Raw genomic sequence first — 22913 nt, 5'->3', positions numbered from 1 at the left:
GCATAGACACATGTGTGTGCAAAGCAAAGATGTGTGTCACCCTGCAGCAGTTACACATAATGTGGGGGAATCGTGATGACACAAGAGTGATCACTGCTCACCTTTGAGCACAGGTCCAGGATGGCATTCTGGATCATTTTACCAGCTCGCTCACCAGAGAAATAGCCACCTGTAAGCACAGCACTGGTTACAATGGGGTCTGGTACCCTATGTCCACCTTAGCCCCCAGGTGCTTTGTATGAGCTCTCCCCACTGCAGGAACATGCTGGCCAGGGCCAGGTTCCCATGCCCCTTTCCCATCTGTGCATGTGCCAGGAGGTCACAGCCAGGCCAGGAGACCTCCTCAACCACCACTACCCCCACCACCACCATCACCACCATCATCACCATTATCACCTCCACCACTGTTATCACCATTACCCCTACCTTCACCATCATCATCACCACCACCATCATCACCATCATCGCTATCATCATCCCCATCACCATCATCATCACCATCATCATTACCTCCACCATCACCACCATCATCACCACCACCACCATCATGACCATCATCATCATCACCACCATCATCGCTATCATCATCCCCATCACCATCATCATCACCATCATTATCTCCACCATCACCACCATCATCACCACCACCACCATCATGACCATCATCATTACCACCAACACCATCATCACCACCATCACCATCATCACCATCGCCATTATCACCATCACCATCATTATCACCATCACCACCATCACCACCATCACCTCCACCATCACACCACCACAGTAGGTTTGCCGTGGCATCTCATGGGGCCCAAGGCTGTGGCCTGTGCATTTGAGCGCACACTTGCTATAGAATCTTTTGTTGGATTTTTGTGAAGGAAACTGTCCATCCCTCAGAATTGTCACTTTTTAGTGCCCAGTCCCCTGTCTTGCACACCGCCACTCCCTAGGTTCGAAGCCTGCTCTCCCCTTGTAAATCTAGCCATTTGCTCTCACTGCCTCCACAGGGCAACACCATCCCTAAGCAGGGAGACTAGTTCTTGGCAAGGGGAGTAGGACAAATGGTCTCACTTCTCAGAAAGCTGAGATAGACACACAGGATGTGAACAGATACACAGCCCGTCTATATCATTAGTGTGTTTTGGGGGAGATGAGGGAAAACAGTCTAAAGATGCTCCTTAGAAGGACAATAATGGAAACAGACTCAAGCTTATCACATTTTTCACCAATCTGCTGGGAATCAGCCCCCAAACCACCTCCTTCAGGAAGCCCTCCTGGGTCCTCAGGCTGGACATTCCTGAGGGTGCCTCCTAGCAGCTTGGGCTCGTGTCTATCTGGGCCCCATGGGCTGGGAGGCATGGGCTTCAACTTGCCATAGACCAGCTCCCTGCCTGACTAATGTAGGCCTCCTGGAAATATTCTCTGAACAGGAAATAGACTTCAAGGGGACCCTGGATGAAAGGCAAATGTTGTCCTGTCCTAACACCACTTTCCCTCCCATGGAATCTGGAATCCTCATCCGCCCCCAGGCTCCTCCAGCCCATGAGGAATGCTCAAGGAAAGCAGTGGAGGTAAGGACTCAGAAGGAAAGCCAGGCCTCCTAAAGAAGATGCGGCTGCGATCCAGGGCGGGATCAGGTGGGGCTGGCTGGGGAGGCAGGTGCCCTCCGCAGGGGCCTCACCTTGGTAGAGCAGCGCTGTGTGCTGGCTCAGGGACCACAGGGCGTAGAGGGCACTGAGGCGGCCCAGCACGGCCCGCAGCCCAGGTGGCACGTGGGGCTGGTGTGTGTACTCGTGGAACCGCCGCACCACAGTGAGCTCCAGGAATGCGAGGGCCAGGGGACGGCAGTAGTACACCTTAGAACAGAACACAACATGGAGCCGCCAGCCCCTGTGAGCCAACAGCCAGGGCCGCAGTTCCAGCCTGGGGCAGGGGGCAGGGGCAGAAACCATCAGGAACACAGACCAAGGTGGGCGCTCCAGCGCAAGGCCCCGGGCGGGACAATGACACCAAGGGAAGCCAGGCACAAAGGGGGCAGGGCATGAGAATCGCCTGTGCGCAAACATCAGGAGAAGGCCAGCACCGAGAGAAGGCCAAGGCCAGCGTCTGTGCGCTCCATGACCTGGGCAAGCCTGATGACTGCTCTCAGCTTGGCCCCACCCAACACGCCCAGGGACAACCATGCCAGGCCCTGCCGCAGGAGGTGTGAGGGCACACGACAGTCCTCTCCTGCACTGCACACACAGTGATGGCGCTCCACGAGCCCCCAGCCACTCCAAGCATGGCTGCACTCCTCCCCGGGCCATGGAGGAAACCCGTCTTCTGTCCCACTCCTGTATCCACCCAAAGCCAGGGCGGCTCCCTGCGGCTCCGACGCGTACCGTTCCCAGCCAGCCTACATTTCCAGGAGTTTTGATGCCCACTGTTTGTGGGAGCAGGAGGTCACGGCAGGTCCTCTGGTCCCAGTGTTTCCTTTCTCACCTGCTCCTCCAGATCCCGTTGAGTATCAGCAGCTTCATTAGGTTTTCTTCTCCTGTCTCTACCGTGTCATTTTACTGGATTTGTTCTAATGAGAAGAGCGCGCGTGGGGCCTGACCTGCACTGATGAGCCGTCCCGTGGCGCGTCCCGGAGCTGTGACTACACCTGCCCCTGGCTGGCGTCTCTGGTTGTCAGAACTCAGGGGTGCGGTGGACATCTTTGTGGGCAGAGGTGGGGTACTGCTGAGCAGCAGACAGCGTACAGGACACATGGATGGGTCTGGATGGAGCCTCTGGACGGAGCCAAGGCTCCGCCAGGCAGGGACAGGCAGTGAGGCCACAGACCTGTCTTTAGGCTCCTGCGGAGCCCGCTGACCCTCCAGTGCCAAGATGTTAACCTGTCCCCTTGGGGGATCTAATGTGGCCTGCGGTCAGTTGTCTGCAGCTGCAGCAAACCTGGGACTGCTGCTTGTGGAGGGCAGGGCAGTCACATGCGGAGAGCCCCAAGGGCCAGCCCCTACTCCCAGCTCCTTCCCCTCCCATGAGCCTCCACCCCCATGAAGCCCTAAACCATCAGATGCAGCTATTGGGTCCTGCTGTGCTCTAATTCCTGAGGATATCTGCACGTCAGTAAATCATCGACACTCCAGGCAGAAAACGAACTCCTCAGTGCCCATGTTCAGACCTCAGTTCACGGAAGAGGACCAGGCCCCCGGGATGGCACTGGGTTCCAGGCCGGCCCCAGCATAGCTGAGCTGGGTGACCCCAGGCATCTCTCTTGGCCCCGATTGCCCGATCCACCAGAGAAGACAGAAGGAAATGACCCACGTAGGAGACCCGGGTGCGGTGAAGGGAGGAGAACGCGGCACACCTGCCTTCTGAGGTTGACAGCTCTGACCAGGGAGTACGGGGCTCTGGGGGTTCGGGCCCCCACCATCCACCTTATTACACATTCTTCCTCTGAACATGGGAGGGTACTACTCAGCCAAAAGAGGCAATAAACACATCTCTCTTCTTTTTAAAGAACTTACTGTGTGTGGCCCGCTTGCAGGAGGCACAGAGCAAGGGGCAGCTGTTCCAGGGGTGGGGGAAAGGGATGGGGATAAATGCCCCACCCCCACCAAGTGAGAGTTAGCTCGCTCCATATTTCCATGCAAGCAGCCACTGACTGCTCCAGAGGACACAGCAGCTCATGCCTCCACGACCTGCCAGATACCATCCTTCCCCCACATGTCCCCGGGATATGCTCAGCAGCTGCTGTGCCAGTGGCTGGTTCCCTGGCCAGGGACCCTTCTCCACCGGGACACCCTGCTCATCCTGCTGCACATGCTTCCCCAGTCTGCAGCCCATCACCTGACTTTGTTTACAGAAATGACGAGCGTTTACACAGTCACATCTGACTACTTTCTATCTTTTACAGCTTCTGATTTCCCATCTCAAGAAGGCACGTCCCACACCGAGGCTACCCACACATTCTCTGAGTATTTCCTCTTGTGCCTGGGGTTGCTGCTCAGGGCACCGTATGGGAAGAGGCTGTGTTCTTCCAGGGCACACATGAGCATCCAGCCCAGGCCATGAGAGCTGACCCAGGGCTGGCTCTTAGCAGGCTCCAAGATCCAGATCCCAGCTCAGCTGGCCTCTCCTGTCCTTTTCTGTCGAGCGGCATACTGAATGCGCTGCCACAGTGGGCTTTAACAGAGGTCTAAAGGGGAATTATTTCTAAAACAGCTGAGCCCCTGCCTGAGGTCCATCATCAGGGCTCTGGGCATGGGCCAGCTGGCAGGGGTGCAGAAGGACAGCACCAAGACCCACAGCCACCTCCAGGCAGCTCTCCAGGATTTGGATGCAGTGGGAATGGGAGCCTCTTGTGCCCTCCACTTCGTTGGGGCCTTGGCTTGTGACTCCAGGGGGCCCTCCGTTTCTACCCCCTAACAGGCAGGGAATGGGGTGACATGGGACAAGCTAATCCACTCCCATCAGTGTCCAAGGGACTAAGGCTACAGCGGCCCCAGCCATTCTGGAAGATCATTACCATACTCCCTACTTTGGTTACCATAGCACTGAAATCAAGTTTACTGACCGGGCCTCCTGCTGAATTCCTGTAAGGCCTGGGTTCGAGTTCTCAATCCAGGCCTTTCAGTCAAGATGCCATCCTGTCCCCTCACCTCCACACCTGGGGCAGGTGTGTCTAGCAGGTCCCAGGAGACGCCACTGGCTTTGCTCCTGGCCACATCTACCCCAGTGCTGAGGCTGCCCATCACAGCATAACAGGAGGGCTGGCGTTCATTCAGGGGAGATGGGCAGACGTGGATACTGAGTTCTCAGAGGGCATGAGACGAGCCTCACAAAACCAGGCCGCGGAGAAGAAACACCACCAGTTCTAGAAACTTATGTTTCCTTTATCCATGCTCTCCCAAGCAACAGCCATCACTCCAGATAGACAGGATATCTGGGTCACCAGAGCCCAGATCCAGATGCCAGGAGGCATCTTAGAGTGGGCTGCGTTTCCACAGTGGGTTCAGCCCTGTCTAAGCCTGACAACCAAAGCCATCCTGGGGCCATTCCCACCCAGGCTCCCTGAGAAGGGTGGTAATGTCCGGAGAGAGCCAAGTGTGAGTCACCGAGCAGCCGCTGGTCGGCTGGGAGGGACCAGGGCTGGGGTCCCATGGCCCAGTGTCCCGGTCCCACCGTGACAGCTCTGGCGGCGTCCAGATGCCACCAGACACTCTGAACACAACACCCACCATCCATTAAGGTCCTTGCAGCTCACCAAGGAACAGGGTGGCCATGGTCCTAAGGTCACAGGGGCCAGAGGGCTTGGCTGCTACCACCACGACAGGCGGCTCACCGAGGCCGTGGCAGCACAGGAATTCCAAGCGAATTAAAAAAGCAATTTTCAAAACAGACATACCTGACTGTTGTTTCTTGCTTCAAAGTCATTGCTTCCTGATCTTTTCTCCTGAGTTAATTTCTGATGACTCTCATGGAGCAGGTAACAAACCAACCACTCATACGCCGCCAGGGGGACTTGAAAACAAGAAACAAAAATGACAGTAACAATGAAGCACCCGCGGCCCGCGAGCACTCCCCCAGGACGGGCAGCTCGAGAGCACGGGGCCATTTTGGGGAAGAGCCTGTGAGACACAGACATGGAGGCACCCGGAAGGCACCCCATGTTCTACACTATTGCGGTACCCAGAGGCCAGGGGGCAGCAGAGCCAGCTTTGGGGAGAGTGCCTTGTTTGGGAGAGTTGCTGGTTCCGGCTGGTGCTCACGTGTTCGTCTGCTGGGACATGGTGCGCCCCCTCAGTGTCACTATGGATTCCCACATGCCCCACAGGGGTCACTGCCATAGCATTCCAGTGGTCCCTAGACCTGCCGCTCCTGCCCCACCTCCCAGTCCTGGGGTTCCTGGGCCTCATCCATGTCCACAGGGCACCAGACTCCACAAATGACACCTGAACTCACAGCGTCCTCCCACCTCTTCACCCTGCTGCCCAGGTGCTTCAGGGAGCCCCTCAAGGCTGGCCAGCCCCCTCCGACCACCTCCCCGGCCTTCCACCCTGCCCCTCTTCTTCCCAGGCTGCCTCCACCCGGGGCCCATTTCCTGGCTGATCTCCCCCTCTAAAGCAGAGCTCTTCAACCTTGGTGTGCCCAAAAGGCAAGGCGGGGATGACTGGCCCCAGCTCCCTGGCTGGCACGGCCCAGGTCTGGGTGTTGCCTGCTGTCTGTCTGTGTTCCCACACCCTCACACTCCTGTGTGGCTAGATGTCCCCACACAACCTCCTCCAAAGGTGCAAGACCTGCCACGGAGCTGACTGCCAGGGAAACAGCTAAGCTCTCCCTGTGTGTGTCGTGCCTGCGGGGGTGCTCAGAGTGGTGGCCCCCTTAGCACCTGGCGGCCAGCCTCTGGTACCTGGCAGCCAGCCCCTGGCAAGAGTGAACCACAGCCCAGGCCCTACTAGGCTCCACATGGGGCTGACCACATCCCCACCTCCATGTACTACAGGGGAAACTGAGGCTCAGAAAGGTTCACTATCGAGCCCTAGGTCATGCCGACTTCAGAGCCTAAGTTCCCCAGGGAACAGGATGCGACTTGAGCCCACTACCCTGTACACGCACATAGCTGTCAGCACCACACATGGTGAACCACAATCGTTGACTGTTTTTGCAAATCAGCCAACTTGAGGAAAACAAACGGGCCTCATGTTGCCAAGTGACAGTATGGATCTCAAACACACAGGAACATCTGTGAGGCCCATCCTCAGCACGCACGCCTGAGTGAGAATTGAAAGAAACCCAGAGATAGCCAAAGACAGGGACCATGCCCCCCCCCGCTCCCTCCCCAGATAAACGACTTGTCCCCTGAATGAAAACCCTCAGACCTTCCCAACAGGCTATGCGCGGTACTGAGAGCTGCCATCTCTGGTCCCACAGAGTGCGAGGCTTGTAAAGATTTCACATCGTCCTTATGGCAGATCCCATGGGTAGAGGCCAGGGCTGACACATGGGCTCGGAGGACCCCAGGCCCCAGAGACGAGGGGCCAGTCCCGTGCCACCAGTTCCTTCGTTTGTGTGGACAGTGACGTCAGCATTCAGTGTCACTTGCACTGCTGGAGTTCTTATTCCATTTTTTTTCCCTCCAGAAGATGTTTTCACTTTGTTGGATCTTACAAAAACCAGGGCACTCACAGGAAAAATAGATGACGCAGCCTGGCCTGTGTCCTGTGGCCACTGCACAGATGGAGTCCGCGTGCACAGTGTCCACGAGGGAGGCGCCAGAGCAGAGCACCCCGCGTGGCCAGGAGCTGCCAGATGGTTTGTTTGTTCTTTGGTTTACAGCGGGTAATGGTTTTAGGGGAAAAAGTGCTGGTTAGGTTGATGGTATGAGAAGCATGAGCTCATTTTCTAGTGTTTTCTGCAGCAACGGTTGGCTGGGGTGCTCTGAAACCATCTGAAATAGACCTTCAGGTGGGTCCCACGTCCCATGGGCACTTGACAAAGGCTGGTGAGGACCTGTCAGGGGGCTGTCATCGGGAAAACTGTGACAGACTGTGGTGACCACCAAGAAAGCAAGCACTTGTGGGCAGAAGCTTCCTGGATGAAGATGATGATGGAGGAAGCAGCTGGGACATCAGCCCTGCCTGAGTTCTAGTCTTGCTCCGACCGCTGGTGCCACCTGGCCAGATGGGAGCAGGGTATGCGGCTGGGCGGAGAGTGAGGCGGGTGCCCTTGGCACCCACAGCAGGCGACACTGGGAAGCCACGGGCTCTCGGCCCCCAGACCCCAGGGGACACTGGCTCTATGGTCTCCTGATCCAGACCAGCTGCCCCCCTCCCATGCCAAAGGCACTCAGAGGAACAAGGGACATCCTTGTGGTGCCTTCCATGATGGAGAAGAGGGTGCGGGTTGTTGAGTGTACCACGGCGGCCAGTGGATCCTGAGCATGGATGCAGAGCTCAGCACAGTGCAAAGCACCCCACGATGTGAGTTCCCATGTCCCCACGAGAGCCTGAAAGAGTGGATGCGGCTCTTCCCGGGTGCAGCCAGCAGGCTGGGGTGGGGAAGGGGCACCCCTCACTCTCCCGGCGGGGCCCACACTGGCAGGTCCCTGGGGGGCTCCATACAAGGGAGGCTCCTGCCCGGCCCACTGGGACATGTGCCCACAGGGGCAGTCTCCAGGGGGTATCGAAACCCACGTGAAGCACATGCCCTCGGGGCTCACAGGTCAGATGGCAGTGAGATGAGTGATGTTCCAGCTGTGGCTGCAGAGGCTCAGGGGAGGTGGGGGTGCAGGCTTGGGGCAGGAGCAGAGGGAGAGGACCCCCGGATGGGACTGGCACCTGAGTGAGCCCCATCCCCCCCAAGCTGCCCCACCCAGGTCCTGGCAGCACTAGCCCCCCTCCTCCACTGCTGCTGCCCCATCCAGGGTACCCTCTTCTCCTGTGTCCCTCTGTTCCCAGAGCGGCCGGAGTGGCCTTTTCTCCAAAATAACATTCAAGAGTGAATCAAAACAATGAACACACAGACCCAAGTAAGTGAGCGGCTCTCTTGCTCTGAGTCAAGGGCTTCCCATGCCCTGGATTACAGGGGCACTCAACAATCATGGCCAAGCACGATAAACACAGAGCCCCGTGCTGACTGCCGCTGAGCTGAGCCTCTCAGGGCTGAGAAGGGTGAATGTGCCATGGGCCAGGGGCCACAGAAGTGAGGCCAGTGAGGCTAGCACGTGCAAAGGCCCTGAGTGGGAGGACCCCGGGTTCTTGTGAAGATAGCTCAGTTTCAGGAGCAGCCGGCAGGCCGGAGACCAGCCACCCAGTGAGGCAGGGACAGGACCCAGAGCCCCTCCCTCTCCATCCTTGGGGAGAGTCAATGCCTAACTCAGCACCACACCCAGGAGGGGGGGTCTGGATGAATGCAGGGCCCACCACGGCCCACCTTGCTGCACAGCAGGCAGGGGGATCACGGCGGGAGGCAAACAGGGAGACGGTATGCTCACCTGCAGAGTCCAAGCAGCTGTCGACGCTCAGGCATGTGAACCTCCGACCAAGGATATCGGGGTAGGCTTCCAGAAAGTCCACTGTCCTCAGAGGGCTCTCGATGCGAGCACCATCTGCAAGCACATCAGGCCCTGGAGTGACCACCCACCCCACCATGCTGGGTGCCCCCGACGCTGGTCAGTCATGCTTCAGAACGCACGTCCTCCTGCAGACACAGGGACCGCCTAATGGGGCCAGCGTGTGCGGGCTGACCACTCTCCCATGAGTGCGGGGGGCCTCACCTTGGATGTGGCGAGCCAGCAGGCTGAGCAGGTAGCTGCTGGTCTGCTGTAGCAGGACGTTGTTGTCCCCTTCGTACGTGCAGTTAGGGTCATTGTCATTCCGGAGGTCACCCAGCCGGTTCACTACAAGGAAGCCGTGCACCTCGTCACTTCCAGTGCATGTGGGGGCAGGACCCACGCCACTCCCCGGGAGCCCCAGCACTGAGACACAGCACTCCCAGGCTGCCCAGCACCACCCACGCCTCCCGCAGCTGTTCTTCCCAGCCACTGACCCCATGGCGCTGGCAAGCAGGAACACTGAGAAACGCCCCGTGTCACCTGCATGTCCCTCTCCCCTGTGGACACCAAGCTTCACACGGTCAAACGCCAGATCCCAGGCATGGGGGTCACTGACGCGTGCTGCAGGGCACCTGCCTAACCTGTGGTGAGTTCATCTTTTCACACAAGAAATTTCATATATCTCGGGCACCTGGGTGGTGCCATTGGTCGAGTGTTGGACCCTGGATTTTGGCTCAGGACACGATCTCAGGCTATGAGATCTAGCCCCACCTCGGGCTCCATGCTCAGAACTGAGTCTGCTTGGGATTGTCTCTCCTTCTCCCTCTGCCCCTCCTGCTTCTGCGTGCTCTCTCTCAAAACAAATAATCTTTAAAAAATTTTCAAATAGGGCGCCTGGGTGGCTCAGTGGGTTAAGCCGCTGCCTTTGGCTCGGGTCATGATCCCGGGGTCATGGGATCGAGTCCCGCATCGGGCTCCTTGCTCGGCGGGGAACCTGCTTCTCTCACTGCCTCTGCCTGCCTCTCTGCCTGCTTGTGTGTACTCGCTTGCTCTCGCTCTTTCTCTCTCTCTCTGGCAAATAAATAAAACCTTAAAAAAAATACATAAAAAATTAAAAAATAAAAAATAAAATTTTCAAATATCTCAAGAGAACTCTCCGTTCTTTTGTCTCTCCTACCGGTGAAGGGCCCTGATTCCTTCAAATTTTTTATAAGGTATGCCTTCTAGAACCTCTTATCTGGGTCTCCTTCCTCTGGTGAAGAATGTTCTCCACATGGGAGGCTGGGTGGGACAGGATGAGCCAGGAGTTAGAGGAATGGGAGTCCCAGGCTCACACTGCTGAGAGCACAGTCCGAGAGGGTGTGAGACATCCTGCAGCAGCCCTGGGGCTTGTGGTCACCTGGGACATGCTGATCATTTCCACCCCCCGACCCACTGCTCCCTGCCACAGACCAGTCTACTGAAGCAACCAGGCATGACTACTAAGGAACAGGTCACAGTTGATATTAAACCCAGACCAGCCCATCACATCTACCCCACTGAGCCCAGCCTTGCTGGTTTCAGCCCAGCGTTTGTACTCACAACACCTGACTCGGTTGTTTATGTCCTCTGCGGGGCTGCCCGACTCCATTCTGTATTCTATTCAAAGCCCAACAAAGCGAACTATTTATTGCGTCTCTCTGAGCTGTGACAACAAACAGAAAGTACGGAACGTTGCACAGAGGACGAGATATGTAAGTGACTCGGACGCCGGCATGGTCACCCGCTGGTCCGTGGGTAATGGGGAGGCACCACGTGGCGGGAGCCAAGGGGCCACTCCTGGCCCTGACATGACAAGCACCTGGGGCAGGTCCTTGCTGAAAACACATAATTGTCCACAGACCATCACTGAGATGATCAAAGTTGGCAAGAGCCTAAAATGCTTGTGGGGTCATTAGCCGAAAGCAAGGTTTCTGCCAATTTCGTTGTTGGGAACGCATGTGTTGGTCTGCTTGGACTAATTAGATTTTACCAATTATTGAACACTCGCACACAGGATGTTTGCAAATAACAGCGGCAACTACAATAATACTAAAAGCTTCAACAATAACCACCAACAGAAGTCACTGGCCACCTGCCACACATCTACCACCGCAGGGAGCACTTAACGCGCACTCACTCATGTGACCACGGCGGGAACCTTCATTGTTATGCACCACAATTGTCCCCAGGCTACAGGCAAGGAAACTGAGGCCAAGTGAGGCTGGCTAACTAGCCGGGCTGTGCAGCCAGCGGGTGGCAGAGAAGGACTTGGTCGCAGGCCCTCAGCTGCTCACTCTCTTAACCACACACCAGCTGCCCAAACAAGGGCCACTGCCAAAGCAAACCGTCTTTTTCTAAGTTGAAGAATTTTTCAGCGGGACAAAGCTTGGTGCCGGATTAATGCCAAGTCATTAAGCAAAGAGTGACAACAAAAACGCACAGATTCAGATAATCTACGTTCCACTGGGGGGCTGGCGGGCTCCGTCACACAGCCTCCCCACCACCCGTTACCCCAGAAGGAGACCGAGAACAGGAGGCAGCAGTGAGTGGAGGCCTTTGTCTAGGGCAGGGGGGTGGCAAAGCTGATTTGGGAAAGGCCAGCCAGGGAACATTTTAGGCTTGACAAAGACGATTTGACCCTGCGTGTCATGCGAACACGGCCACAGAAAATTCACGAACAGGTGATTAGGTGTGGTTACACTCTGATAAAACTTTATTCACAAAAACCGGCGATTGCCAACTTTGGCTGGCAGGCGGTAGCCAAAAGCAGGGCTGTGGACTGAAAACCATCACACACTTCAAAACCTACCGGCCAGATAGCCATGTCCTCCACATGCCTCCCGGCATTCCTGAATTCCCCGCTGGGCGGTCCATGAGGCCAGCGGCTTGCCCGCCGACGCCAAGGCGTGGATCTCACGTCCGAGCTCTGCCTTGGGAGAGGAAATCCAACAAGAACAGGTGAAAAGAGGCTCCAACACTGGAGGTCAGAGGTCACTTCAGCCCTAGCGTCAAAGTCTTGTGTCCCCTGCAGTCCAATCTAAGACACCCGACAGCTGCAGGAGAAAGAAAGAAACCCAATTTTAGCTTCAAAAGGGGGGGGTTCATCTCAGAGTGGACACACTGGGGTACAGATGGTTTCACAGCCGTGGAAACAGATGGACCAGAGCTCTGTGCAGCAAATAAACTCCAGGGGCGTGAGGATGATCGCAGGCATAGAGCGCGAAACATAAACATTTCAACTCAGTGTAGGGGACGCTTCTGAACCTGAAACCAGGCAGAATCTGATGGCAGAAAGAAAAGCAAGAAATCAAACAGGAGGTGGAGACAGGGCCCCCTCTCTGAGGATGGGGGCGGGTGGGGACAAGCTCGCAGGAGACTGTGCAGGGGATGATGATTTGCAGTCGACTCTGTAAGGCTATCCTTGGCCAGTGTCTCTGGGCCTTATGTATGTTACAGATACCCTTCTGCTTCCACCGAACGTTTAACAGAAAGAATTTAGAGAACGAGACAAACACACGCCTGCTAAATTAGACGATCCCTTCTACCAGTATTTTCAACATGAAATAAGGGCCACTTCTAGGTCCTGGCATGCCTCCGTGAAACCGCAGAGTTTCAGAGAGAATAAAGCATGCTACACTTTATAACGTTACTAACAGGAGAATGAGTCCAGTGTCAGCTGGCAAAGGTCTCGGTGACTCATGCTGGGGAAAAACATATTTAATCCCTGATTCCCGAGGACCCGTGTGTTGCCGAGCAGCGCAGCCTACTGGCTGTCTCCACACCCCCCAGCACCCCCTGACTTCCTGGGTGTTTGTGCTGAATATTCCATAACATGCTAATGCAATCCAGGCTTTCTAGGGGATTGTATGTAACATCGATCTGCAGTATTTCAAGTCTGTTTTCAAACACGTTCCTCGTGATTCCCATTTTGCTCACGCCCAGGAGGCAACTGAGGGGCCACGAAAAGGCAGCTGCAAACTGTTTACACAGAGATCTGCCAAGGATGACTGTGTCGAAGCTGAGCCCCATGGACGCTCACTTGCGGCACAAATCCTTGGTGGTCAGTTCGAATCCCATCAGCTGGATTCAGGCCTTGACAGGGTTGTTTACGGAAGGATCAGAACCATGAAATCCACTGAGGGGCCGGTAATGAGAATTTGGTAAAGTCATCGCGTTCCCGAAAGGAGAAGGACAGCTGGACCCGCGGCCCGGAGTGGAGTCATGTCGGCACATCCTTGCTACCCGGGAACACGGACAGCACCCCAATTGCCCAGATCACGGCAAGGATTCTGGGAGGCCCAGGCAGGTGGCCACAACTCGGGGGGCATCTCAGAACCCCAGAGGGCCGCCACGGATGGACAGATGTTTTGAAAGACAGGCTGAGGGCTGTGCTGTTCGGCCTTGGTAAGAGTTAGGAACAGTAAAGCCCACAGAGAAAAGAGCACGGGAGCTCACCTGCCTGGCACCGTGGTCAGTCCCCACGAGGCCTTGCTGCAGCTCTGCCAGGTCCAGGAAGAGCAATTTCGAGAAGTGGTCCAAGGCGTAGATGGCGGCCAGATAGGGAAGCAAGCGCCACTGCTACAATCAACAAGACGCTCGTGTTAACATGTCACACGTCCTCACAGGGAGCCCCCCTCCCGCACCCCTCCTGATAACCAACCCCACGTTAACATATCACACATCCTCGCTGGGAGCCCCCTTCCCGTACCCCTCCTGATGGCCAATGGCGATGAGGCCCAGAGGAGAGACCAGGGGCAACAGGTCGGGAACAGGACCTTGCAGTTGCAGCCATGCTTACCAGGAAGGCCCCCCCACTGGCTGGTGTGCTTCCAATCCAGCTGGTCCCTCCCTACCTGCCCAGTCTTGCCCACAGGTGCGACCCCTGGGCACCGTGCTCCCCATCTCAGCACACGGTGACTGGAGCAGGGACTCTCAGCCCATCTGCAGCTATGGAAACCAGCCCCCTGTGCTGATAGTTCATGCTTTGTGGACCTACCAGGGATCAAGCGATCCCTTTCCAGCCAGATGGGGAAACTGAGGCTCACAGGGAGCTAGAAGTCCCCCCAAGGCAAGGAGGGGGGGTCTGTTGCACGCACACCGCTGCATGGATGGAAGGGGGATAGAGGAAAAAGCAAGAAAGGACCTGGGAAGCTGTCACCACCACCATTGACATGGCCACCATCTATTCCTTACTGAGTGCCGAGACCCAGACACCCCGCCAGCTGCTTCCCATGGACTAACGTATTTAATCCTCACAAGCATCCCAGAAGGAGGTGTGAGCAACTCTAATTTATTAATAAGAGAGCCAGAACTCAGGACACAGAGAGGCTAAGTACCCTGCCCAAGGGCACACAGACAGTAGTGGGGAACGGGGTGAGGAGCCCAAGCCTGTGGCTCGAGCAGGCTCTCCGACCGCTGACCACCCTCAACATCCAGACAGTCAGGGGCACTGAGCTCACAGAGGCCATGGGACCTGTGCTGGAGGGGATGACGTGTGCCCAGTCATAACCCCGATATTCTACTTCTCCTCTTTTATTTATTATTAAAACCGGCTCGCAGCCATGGTAAGAAATGTTAGAAGAAGCTGGGACTCTATTACGATTCCCTCCAGCTCTCACTCGAATGCACCTGTGCTTACACAGAACTTGGCCCAAGACTGGGTCAGACTTGCTGCTGAACTCAGACAGGAACCCCCTCAAGGGAATGGCAACCCCAGCCCACTGGGAGAAAGCCAAACATGTGAGGAGGGGTGAAGGCTGGGCGTCCTGGAGCCCAGGTATACAAGAAAGGGGTGAAGGCCGGGTGTGTGAGGAAATCCCAGAGCCCGGGTGTTCGAGGAAGGGATGAAGCCCGGGTGTGTGAGGAAGGCCTGTGAGGAAGTCATGAGGCCGAGGATAAGAGTTACTGTGAAGGCCCAGATGTGTGAAGAAATTTGAAGGCCAAGCATGTAAAGGAGTGAGAAGGCCCAGCATGTGTGGAAGGAAGTGTCAGGACATCTCAGAGCTCAGGCAGCGTGAGGGCCGGGCGTGGGGTGAAACGCTGGTAACCCACCAGCACCCTGAGCACCCCCAGGATACAATTTATCTCCCTCTGCCAGGAGCCAAGCCGCTTTTTGGTGTTCCCGACCAGGTCCCCCCCTTGGCCATCCCAGGGGGCCTGTCCCCTGACAACGGGCAGGACAAGGGCCCCTCCTGCTCCCCTGAGTGACATCACTATGAATAGCCTGGAGGCCCAGCTGCTGTGGCCGATTATTCCCACGAGGGTCCCGTCCCGGGAATGTTGTGAGTGACCTGGGAGTGCAGCCCCAGACGTGCCAAACCCGTACCTGCATCTGATACTCGAGCACCGGGACTTCCTCCCCATCTGTGGGCCCAAACTGACAGCGGGTAGCTGAGAAACGGAGCGCGATGGAGACAGCCAACTTTAAGTTCACAATGGACATGCCCACGATGGTGACCCGGCCGAAGGACAAGGTGCCCAGGGACGCCCCGAAACGCTGTTTGTCGTCCTATGGGAAGAAGGCACGTGGTGAAGGCCACCAGGTGGCCTGGCGGCCTCGGGGACAGACTCATGGGGCCATGAAGCCAGGTGACTCCAACAGTGGCCACAGAGCTCACCTGCCTGGACCAGCCCCGGTGCACCCCCAACCCAGAATTCCAGGCCAGGGCTGCCATGCCACGGGGCCTGGGTCACAGACGGCGATGGCAGGAGCCCCCGGGGGGCAGGCTCTGCTACAGAGGCACGGGCTCTGGATGAAGGGGACCAAGCCGCAGGAGTCCACTCCGGGCCCCAGTCCGAGGGGCTGCTGCTGGTGCCAACATCCTATTCCCATGACCCCCATTGCCCTGGAATGCCTCCCTCCCAGGGAGGACAACCTTGCTGAGGACAGTGACGGTCAAGGTCTGTGTTCTCTTACGATGGACGGCGGCCTCACATGCACCTGGGTGACTCTCCGGCCGCCGGCCTCAGGGCCCCAGGCATGATTTTCCACGGCAGCAGTGGCCTGGGTGCTACCAGCCTGAACTCACCCAGCCATCCTGACCTCCCTCACCTGTTGCTGCCTCTCCTGCCTTCATTTCTTTTATTATCTGGGGTTTTCTTCCCAAGTTACGTGCCCTTGCAAATGCCGGCAAATGCAGAGAACAGTTGGGACATCCCCACAAGGGCACAACGGTTTGTGATAGCATCACTGGGGAAATCAGAAGGCTCAGGGAGCCCCCCGCCCCAGGAGAGTCTGAGCCGCACCCCCTCTCTGGAAGGTCTCAGAAGTTTCTCTGTGAAATGTTTCCATTTCTCTGCAGCGTGCTCCACGGCCCCCCATTGGGTCTTTCCTCCCTTCGTGAGGCGCTCCCCATCTCTGCTGCCGCCTTCCCCTCCTCTCACTTCACCTCAGCCTCTCCTGCGCCCCTGGGCACTCCTCACTCAGGCTCTCCAGCCTCCAGCCCAACCCACGCTATGCTCGTCCCCTCCAGCATGTGCCTTCTGCGCCCTCGTCTTCCTGCCAGCTTCTAATGAACAGCCGATGCTACATCCCATTGGGAAGAGACTTGGTTCCATATTGCCAACTTCTCTCCTCACCCCTAGTGTCCCCATCATGCTTGCTTCCCACCCTGTGGTTCCGGCTCCGGTCAGGCAGTACGTGTCATCAGATCCAGGCCTCTGAGGCTCACGTGTTGCTGGGGGTGTGGCCACCCTGACTGCGAGCTCAGAACTGGGAGTTGACCGCCTGCTCCAATGTGGGCTGTGGCCATCGCGGCTCTACCCCTCAAAGAATTTGGGGATGTGGTGAGCCCCAGACTCAAGAGAACACGGTCACCCCCATTTGGAATGGTCCACCATGCGACCTAGGCCCTTAAGCCCTTCAGGGAAATAGCACGAGCAAGGGACATCCTCCCTAATCTTGGAGAGCTGGGGGTTGGGCAGAGGAGTGGACATCCATGGGTAGTTGTTGGCCACTATCTGTCATGCCCAGGACCCTTGGGGGTGCATCCGACCCAAGTGCCACCTTCCTTGTTGGTGGCACTGGAGCCTGAACCAACAGGGGTTCTCCCCCGGCCAACCCATCATGGGTGGCGGGTCTCTGTGCAAGCCCAGGCAGAGTTCTGTGTGGATCCCTGTACCTTAAAGGGGGTGACATAGGTACCCTCAGGGGTGACGTCTCCAGTCCGGTTCAGGAGGTCTTGGCGAGGAATTCGAACTTTGTGGAACATGGCAAATCTGTGTGGAGAGACAGCAGGACCTCTGGTTAAACGGGGCTCTGGCCCTGGGGCTCCTCTCCTCTCCCTCCAGAAACCCAGTCAAATAAAAGCAAAGGAAAGTTAAAAGGGCCACAATCCCCCCCGCCCCAGAAAAAAAGGGAGGAAACACCAGAGACAGGAAATTTCAAAACATTTTTCTATCTAAAAAGTAGGTTTGGGAAAATAATGTGGCGTGTTCGTGGCAGGGTTCTGTGTGGAAGCAAATGACTGTGTACTGGTAACCACGGGGCCAGGGGCCTCATGCTGCTGGGATGAAGCTGGGGAGTCAACAGAAAAGGGGAGAACTGATTTATTTAAAGAGCAAAATCTGGTTCTCAACCTTCAGACTCATACCAGGATCCACAAGACGATGTGAAAAACCAGCAAACTAAGGTCTGAAAACTCACATGTCCAACAAAAGAACTGTGTTATCACATTGGGGCTCGAAGGCACATAAACTCGTTTCTTTTGAAAAACTACAATGAGAGGCTCACTCACACACGGTCATAGACCCCTGTGTGTTAGTAATCAAAGGTGTTAGCCGTGTTGGGCTGGGAAAATCCATTTCACGATCGTCTGCAGGACAAGACTACCACACAGAGAAACGGATGCTACATAAACCAAACCACAGCTCCAAACCATCTTAGAAATACTGACAGTTCCCACATGACTTGTCTGATGGCCAAGAAAACTTCCAGGGTCATCCGAATGCGCTCTGGCCCATGGGAGGTCACAGCTGAAAGCACGGTGTCACCAAGCCCAAGAGGGGAGCAGCCCCTCTTGGCTCACGCCACCTCCTGCTCAAACGGTGGTTACTCCTAAGACAGGGCCAAGCACCCATCAAAGCCGGGTGTGAGCTCTGCCCAAGCAGGGTCTTGACCTCCCTGTCCTTGCCATCCATGTTCACTCAGCCTCCACCGCCTCTGGTCAGGTTCACAGCGACAGTCACCCCTGGGCTCTCTGCAGACCTGCCTGTTCAGCCCGTGGTGTGCATAGCAGCACAGGCCCTTCCAGACCGCTGATCAGAACAGCGACAACTGCACAAGTCCCTTCGCCCCTGCCAGCCACACCCCACTCCCTAGCCTCCAGCCACATGGCACCTGCCATGACCCTTAAACAAGCCCAGCTCTCCTGTGATCCCTGTGCCAGCAGCCCTCAGGGCACCACCGCCTCCTCCAGAGGTGCATCATGATTGTCCTCTCACCCTGCCTGCAGCAGGTATGGGTGGATCCTTGCACCACTACAAGGAGGCCACGGCCCACTGTCCACACTCTCACCAGGCCACCTCCTCCTTGACAGTTTCTGTGGGTCTTACAGACCATTTAATAATGGCTACCGGGTGTGACTCCTGGGAGATGCCTACTGAGGGCCATGCAGTACGTGGACAGCAAGCAAGACACTGTCCCCTGGGTACCACTGATCTCCCCACCACATCCTGGGGCCAGGCCAGCCTTGAAGGAGAGGTGCAGTGCACCTTTCCAGACCCCCAGGGAGGAGCACAGACCTGGGGTGGGGCACAGAGCGGGCTGGCGCAGCACCTCCCAAACTCCCTGGGAAGCCCCGAGAGGATCTGCAGGGGAGGAAAGCTCAGCTGGCTGCCAGGCCCCCACCAGCATCCAGGCAAGAGGCCAACCCCTACAGGCCACCCACCCAGGTATGAAATGAAGGTCAGCTATGGACTGGCTCTTCCGCAGGCCCACAGAGAGCATCGAGGCCTTGTTGAGGAGTGGCCACTGTGCCTGGGCCTCCGTGGGGCACTTGGCCTGGCCACAGTGGGGTCCCCCAGGCAGCGCTCAGAGATGTCCCCTGTTCAAGAAGAGACGGTGCCGGCACCCTGGACTGCTCCAACTTACCACTTGGAGGCTGAGGAATGCTTCTGCAGGCCCGACTCTGGAAACTCTAAGCACCCTTTCTAAGGAATGGAAAACATTCATCCGTTTCTACTACAAGGAGGTAGAACAAGGCCAAGCGTGTTGATACTCGTGAAAAGAATCACTTGAGTCTAACTAAAAGCAAAACTACATGCACCTCTTTTGAGGTGCAGACCACAAAAGCTGTTCCAGAAATAGGTGGCGGCCAGGCCACGGGACGTGGGCACGACACAGAGTGTGTGTGATAAGATGCATGTGACACGGTGTGCATGTGTGACACAGATGTGGGAAACAGTATGTGACATGATGTGTTTGTGTGACACGGCATGTGTCAAACAATGTATGTGAGACAGAGAGTACGTGTGACATAGGGTATGTGTCACGTAAGAGTGTGTGATATGGGGTATGTGTGATGTAGGGTGTGTTACACGGGTGTGTGTGTCAGGATGTGTGTGTGTGTGAGACATGGGGTGTGTGACAGGTTGTGTGTAACACAGGTCTGTGTGACATGGGATGTGTGAGGCACAGCTCTCAAGGGGCAGGTGAGGTGTGCGTCCCACTGTGTGTCCCCTCCCCCACAAGCGTCTAGGAGAGCTGGGGACAGCACTGAGGAACCTGGCTCACAGGCCGACATCAGCGGGGATCGAGCAGCAACCCCACAGGGAGCACAGTGACCACAGAGGTCAGGGCGCACACTCACCCATTGTCCACACCGTTCAGCCCCAGCTTCTTCCCCATGTCGCCAACCATCACCCCCGGCATGGGAAGAAGAGTCTTGGGGTCCCGAATCTGCACAACACACAAAAAACAACCAAGGGCAACCATTAGGACCTCACAGAAATGAAAACAAAAGTGTTAAAAACCCCCAGTGACTGAGCCCCAGGCTCCCTTCCTGTATCCGTGGGTGGAAACCATGTCCTTCAAAAACGTGACCTTATTTGGGGCTAGGGCCTTCGCAACTGTAATTAAGCAAAGGATCTGGAGATGAGGTCCTCCCAGATGACCCAGGCAGGCCCCAAATCCAATGATGTGTCCTGGAAGAGACAGACGATGTAGCCACAGGCCCAGTGACTCGGCAGCCACCAGCAGCGGGACGAGGCAGGAGTAGACTGTCCCCTGGAGCCTGGGGGTGGGGAGCTGCCCACACTGAGGTCAGACATCTGGCCTCCGGCTCTGTGGTCTTGTGTCACTGCAGCAGTGCTAGGAGGCTGGCATGCGAGCCAGAGGAGATGCTGCCTGAGATCAGTCCTATAGATCTCTGCCCCCAAAGCTGGGTTCCATGGAGCTACCTTCCCAGACACTGCAGGTGTGGCTAGCAGGTGGTTCCTCACCTCACCACGGGGGCCCTAAGCCAGGGACACGGGGCTGCACCCAAGACCACCAGTATGCTAGTGACTCCCAACCAGGTGGGAGCCCGCACTGCCCCTCGCTGCCAGGGCCGGATGTCCTATCTTAGACCCTCTGGCTGTCCATCCTGGAGGGCATCCTGAGCAAACAGCAGGTGGAGCACACCCACCTTACACAGCTTGGCCCCACGAGAGGCTCACACAGCCCAGAGGTCCATAGCACAGGGCAAGAAACTCTACTTCAAGGAAACTGTGAGAGCGCACTCGTACGAGTTTAGCTATTTGCAGAATGGCTTGCTTTCGTTTATTCTGGGGAAATGACCATCGAATCCGACTGAATGTCATGAGAGGGATATCTCAGATGAGAGCAAGGGCTGATGTCCAAACGTTAAGTGCTCTTTCCCCCTTTCTCAGCTTTCATTAAATCCCAGTGAAGATTAGGATCTAACTTCTCATAACATTTTGAAATGAAAAAAAGCTGGAAAGGAGGTGAACGTGGAAGAAAACAGGTAGGTGCTTTTCAAGGAATCGCAGACAAAAATAGAGTGGGCACAAGTCCAGATTCCCATGAAAATCCATGACCACGCAGCTGCCACCAATACTGACTAACCTCCCAGTCGTGGAAAGGGAGCGGACCAACGAACAGAGTGAGTCAACGTCATGCCGATTGCAAACAGGAGTAGCTGTGTCTGTGTATAATTTCTGAGCTCCGCCAACCTGACTGACATGAGAGACCGAACCTGTGAAAAACCTCCGCCCTTCACCAGATCGGCCACTGCCTGTAGCAGGCACTGCACCTCTGATTGGCTTGGTGAGTCCTCGCTTCATGCTCCCTTCCTCGATAAGGACGGGGACGCTTGCCACCCACGAGCCCTCGCTTGGTGCACACTAGGCACATGGAAACACCCTGCTGGATGGAGGGGTGACACAGTCCCGCCGGAGAGTGAAACACCCCTGTTCTCTTGCCTAAAGGTCCGGAAACCCTCAACAAAGTGAACACTAGCCCAGTCTCCATCAGAAGATCCCTTCAGGGACACACCTGTACTCACCGAAGCAGCGTATGATAGCCTGGGGTCATGAGAAGTGACTCCTGGGCTTCAATGGCTCAAATGTGAGTTGAGAATAGGGACACGAACAACAAGGGGGACAGGAAGCAACCAGACTTCACTGAAATTAAAACCCTTGGTGCCGCAAAGGACACAAACAAGAAAATAGAAAGACAACAGGTGGAATGAGAGAAAATCATCTATCGGATGAGGGTTAGTCTCCAGCACACGGGATTCAACAATAAGAAGACAAATCACCGATTCAGAGCCAGATGGAGAGGCACTGATGGACAATGGCCCGGTCACGTGACGGGAGGATCGTGAGCCACAGCCTGTAGTAAGCAGCGTGGGAAGGCAAGCAAGGACCCGGTGGCAATGGGCCAGGTTGCAATGGGTGACTGACAGCGTCCCTCATTTCTGCCCTGTTAACCAGGCTAGGACCAACCTGGTGAAGCCCAGCCTGCTCCCTGACCAGGCTCAATGGCTGTCCCAGCCTCCAGAGGGATGGTGGCCACTTCACTGCTGGAGCCAGCTCCACGGGGCGAAAGACCTGAACAGACATTTCTCCAAAGAGAATACACGAGCGGCCAGCTGACACACGAAGAGAAGCCCAATATCATGGCCATTACGAAAATGCAATCAAGAACCCAGCAAACATGAACCCATGCCCAGCAGCACACTTACTTAACACAAAGGAAAACATGCCTCTGGAGGGTCTGAAGAGCTGGGAGCCTCACACGGTGGTGTGGAAGGGAATACGGATTGGTGAGGACTGTGGAAAGCAGTATGGCGACGCCTCAGTGAGTTAAGCACAGCATCGCCATAGGACTCAGCAAGTCCCCTCCCGGGTGTCTCTACCCCGAAGTAGAGAAACAGGGGTTCAAACGGACACCCACTCATGAGCGCACACAGCACTGTTCACGATAGCCAAAAGATGAAAACCACCCGAACGTCCCTCAGGAGGCAAGTGGATACACACACTGTGGCCCAGTCCACACGAAGGTACCTCAGCCTTCAGAGGTGCGGCAATCCCGGCACTGACACAGTATGGGCTGACTTCAGAACCATACTACGTACAGGTAGCCAGACAGAAAAGCTCATTTTTGTAGTTCCCATCCACATGCGACATCCCGCAGGCAAACCCATGGCGGCAGAGAGATCAGCAACTGCCAGGGGCTGGGGAGGGGGTTCGGGAGCAAGCAGGTCCCGGGCAGACCCTGGCCGTAGCTTCCCACGTGTAACTCAGGAGCAGGCTACATCAAGGCCCCCAAGTCGGACCTCCCAGAAGCACTGGAGCCCACCTCACACCCATTGGGTCAGAACCACAGGATGGTGCGGCTGGGAAGACCAGG

General features: G+C 56.3%; 1 protein-coding gene across 5 annotated transcripts in view; it reads right to left on the bottom strand.

Moving 5' to 3' along the window:
• The window catches only part of ACOX3 (acyl-CoA oxidase 3, pristanoyl), a 38433-nt gene that overhangs the window by 4975 nt on the left and 10545 nt on the right, over positions 1-22913 (bottom strand). For 3 of the 5 annotated variants that reach the window (XM_032333709.1, XM_032333710.1, XM_032333707.1), the window contains exons 7-16: positions 19870-19958; positions 17182-17278; positions 15387-15569; positions 13517-13639; positions 11871-11991; positions 9263-9385; positions 8981-9094; positions 5393-5508; positions 1685-1859; positions 102-169 (exon numbers count right to left, since the gene is read on the bottom strand). In XM_032333709.1, coding sequence (XP_032189600.1) covers positions 102-169; positions 1685-1859; positions 5393-5508; positions 8981-9094; positions 9263-9385; positions 11871-11991; positions 13517-13639; positions 15387-15569; positions 17182-17278; positions 19870-19958 — 1209 coding nt within the window. The other 2 variants (XM_032333712.1, XM_032333711.1) reach the window with 2 other exon arrangements.

This window comes from Mustela erminea, chromosome 2 (assembly GCF_009829155.1).
Source record: "Mustela erminea isolate mMusErm1 chromosome 2, mMusErm1.Pri, whole genome shotgun sequence".
Classification (NCBI taxonomy): domain Eukaryota; kingdom Metazoa; phylum Chordata; class Mammalia; order Carnivora; family Mustelidae; genus Mustela; species Mustela erminea.
This window is presented reverse-complemented; position numbering and strand designations above follow the sequence as displayed.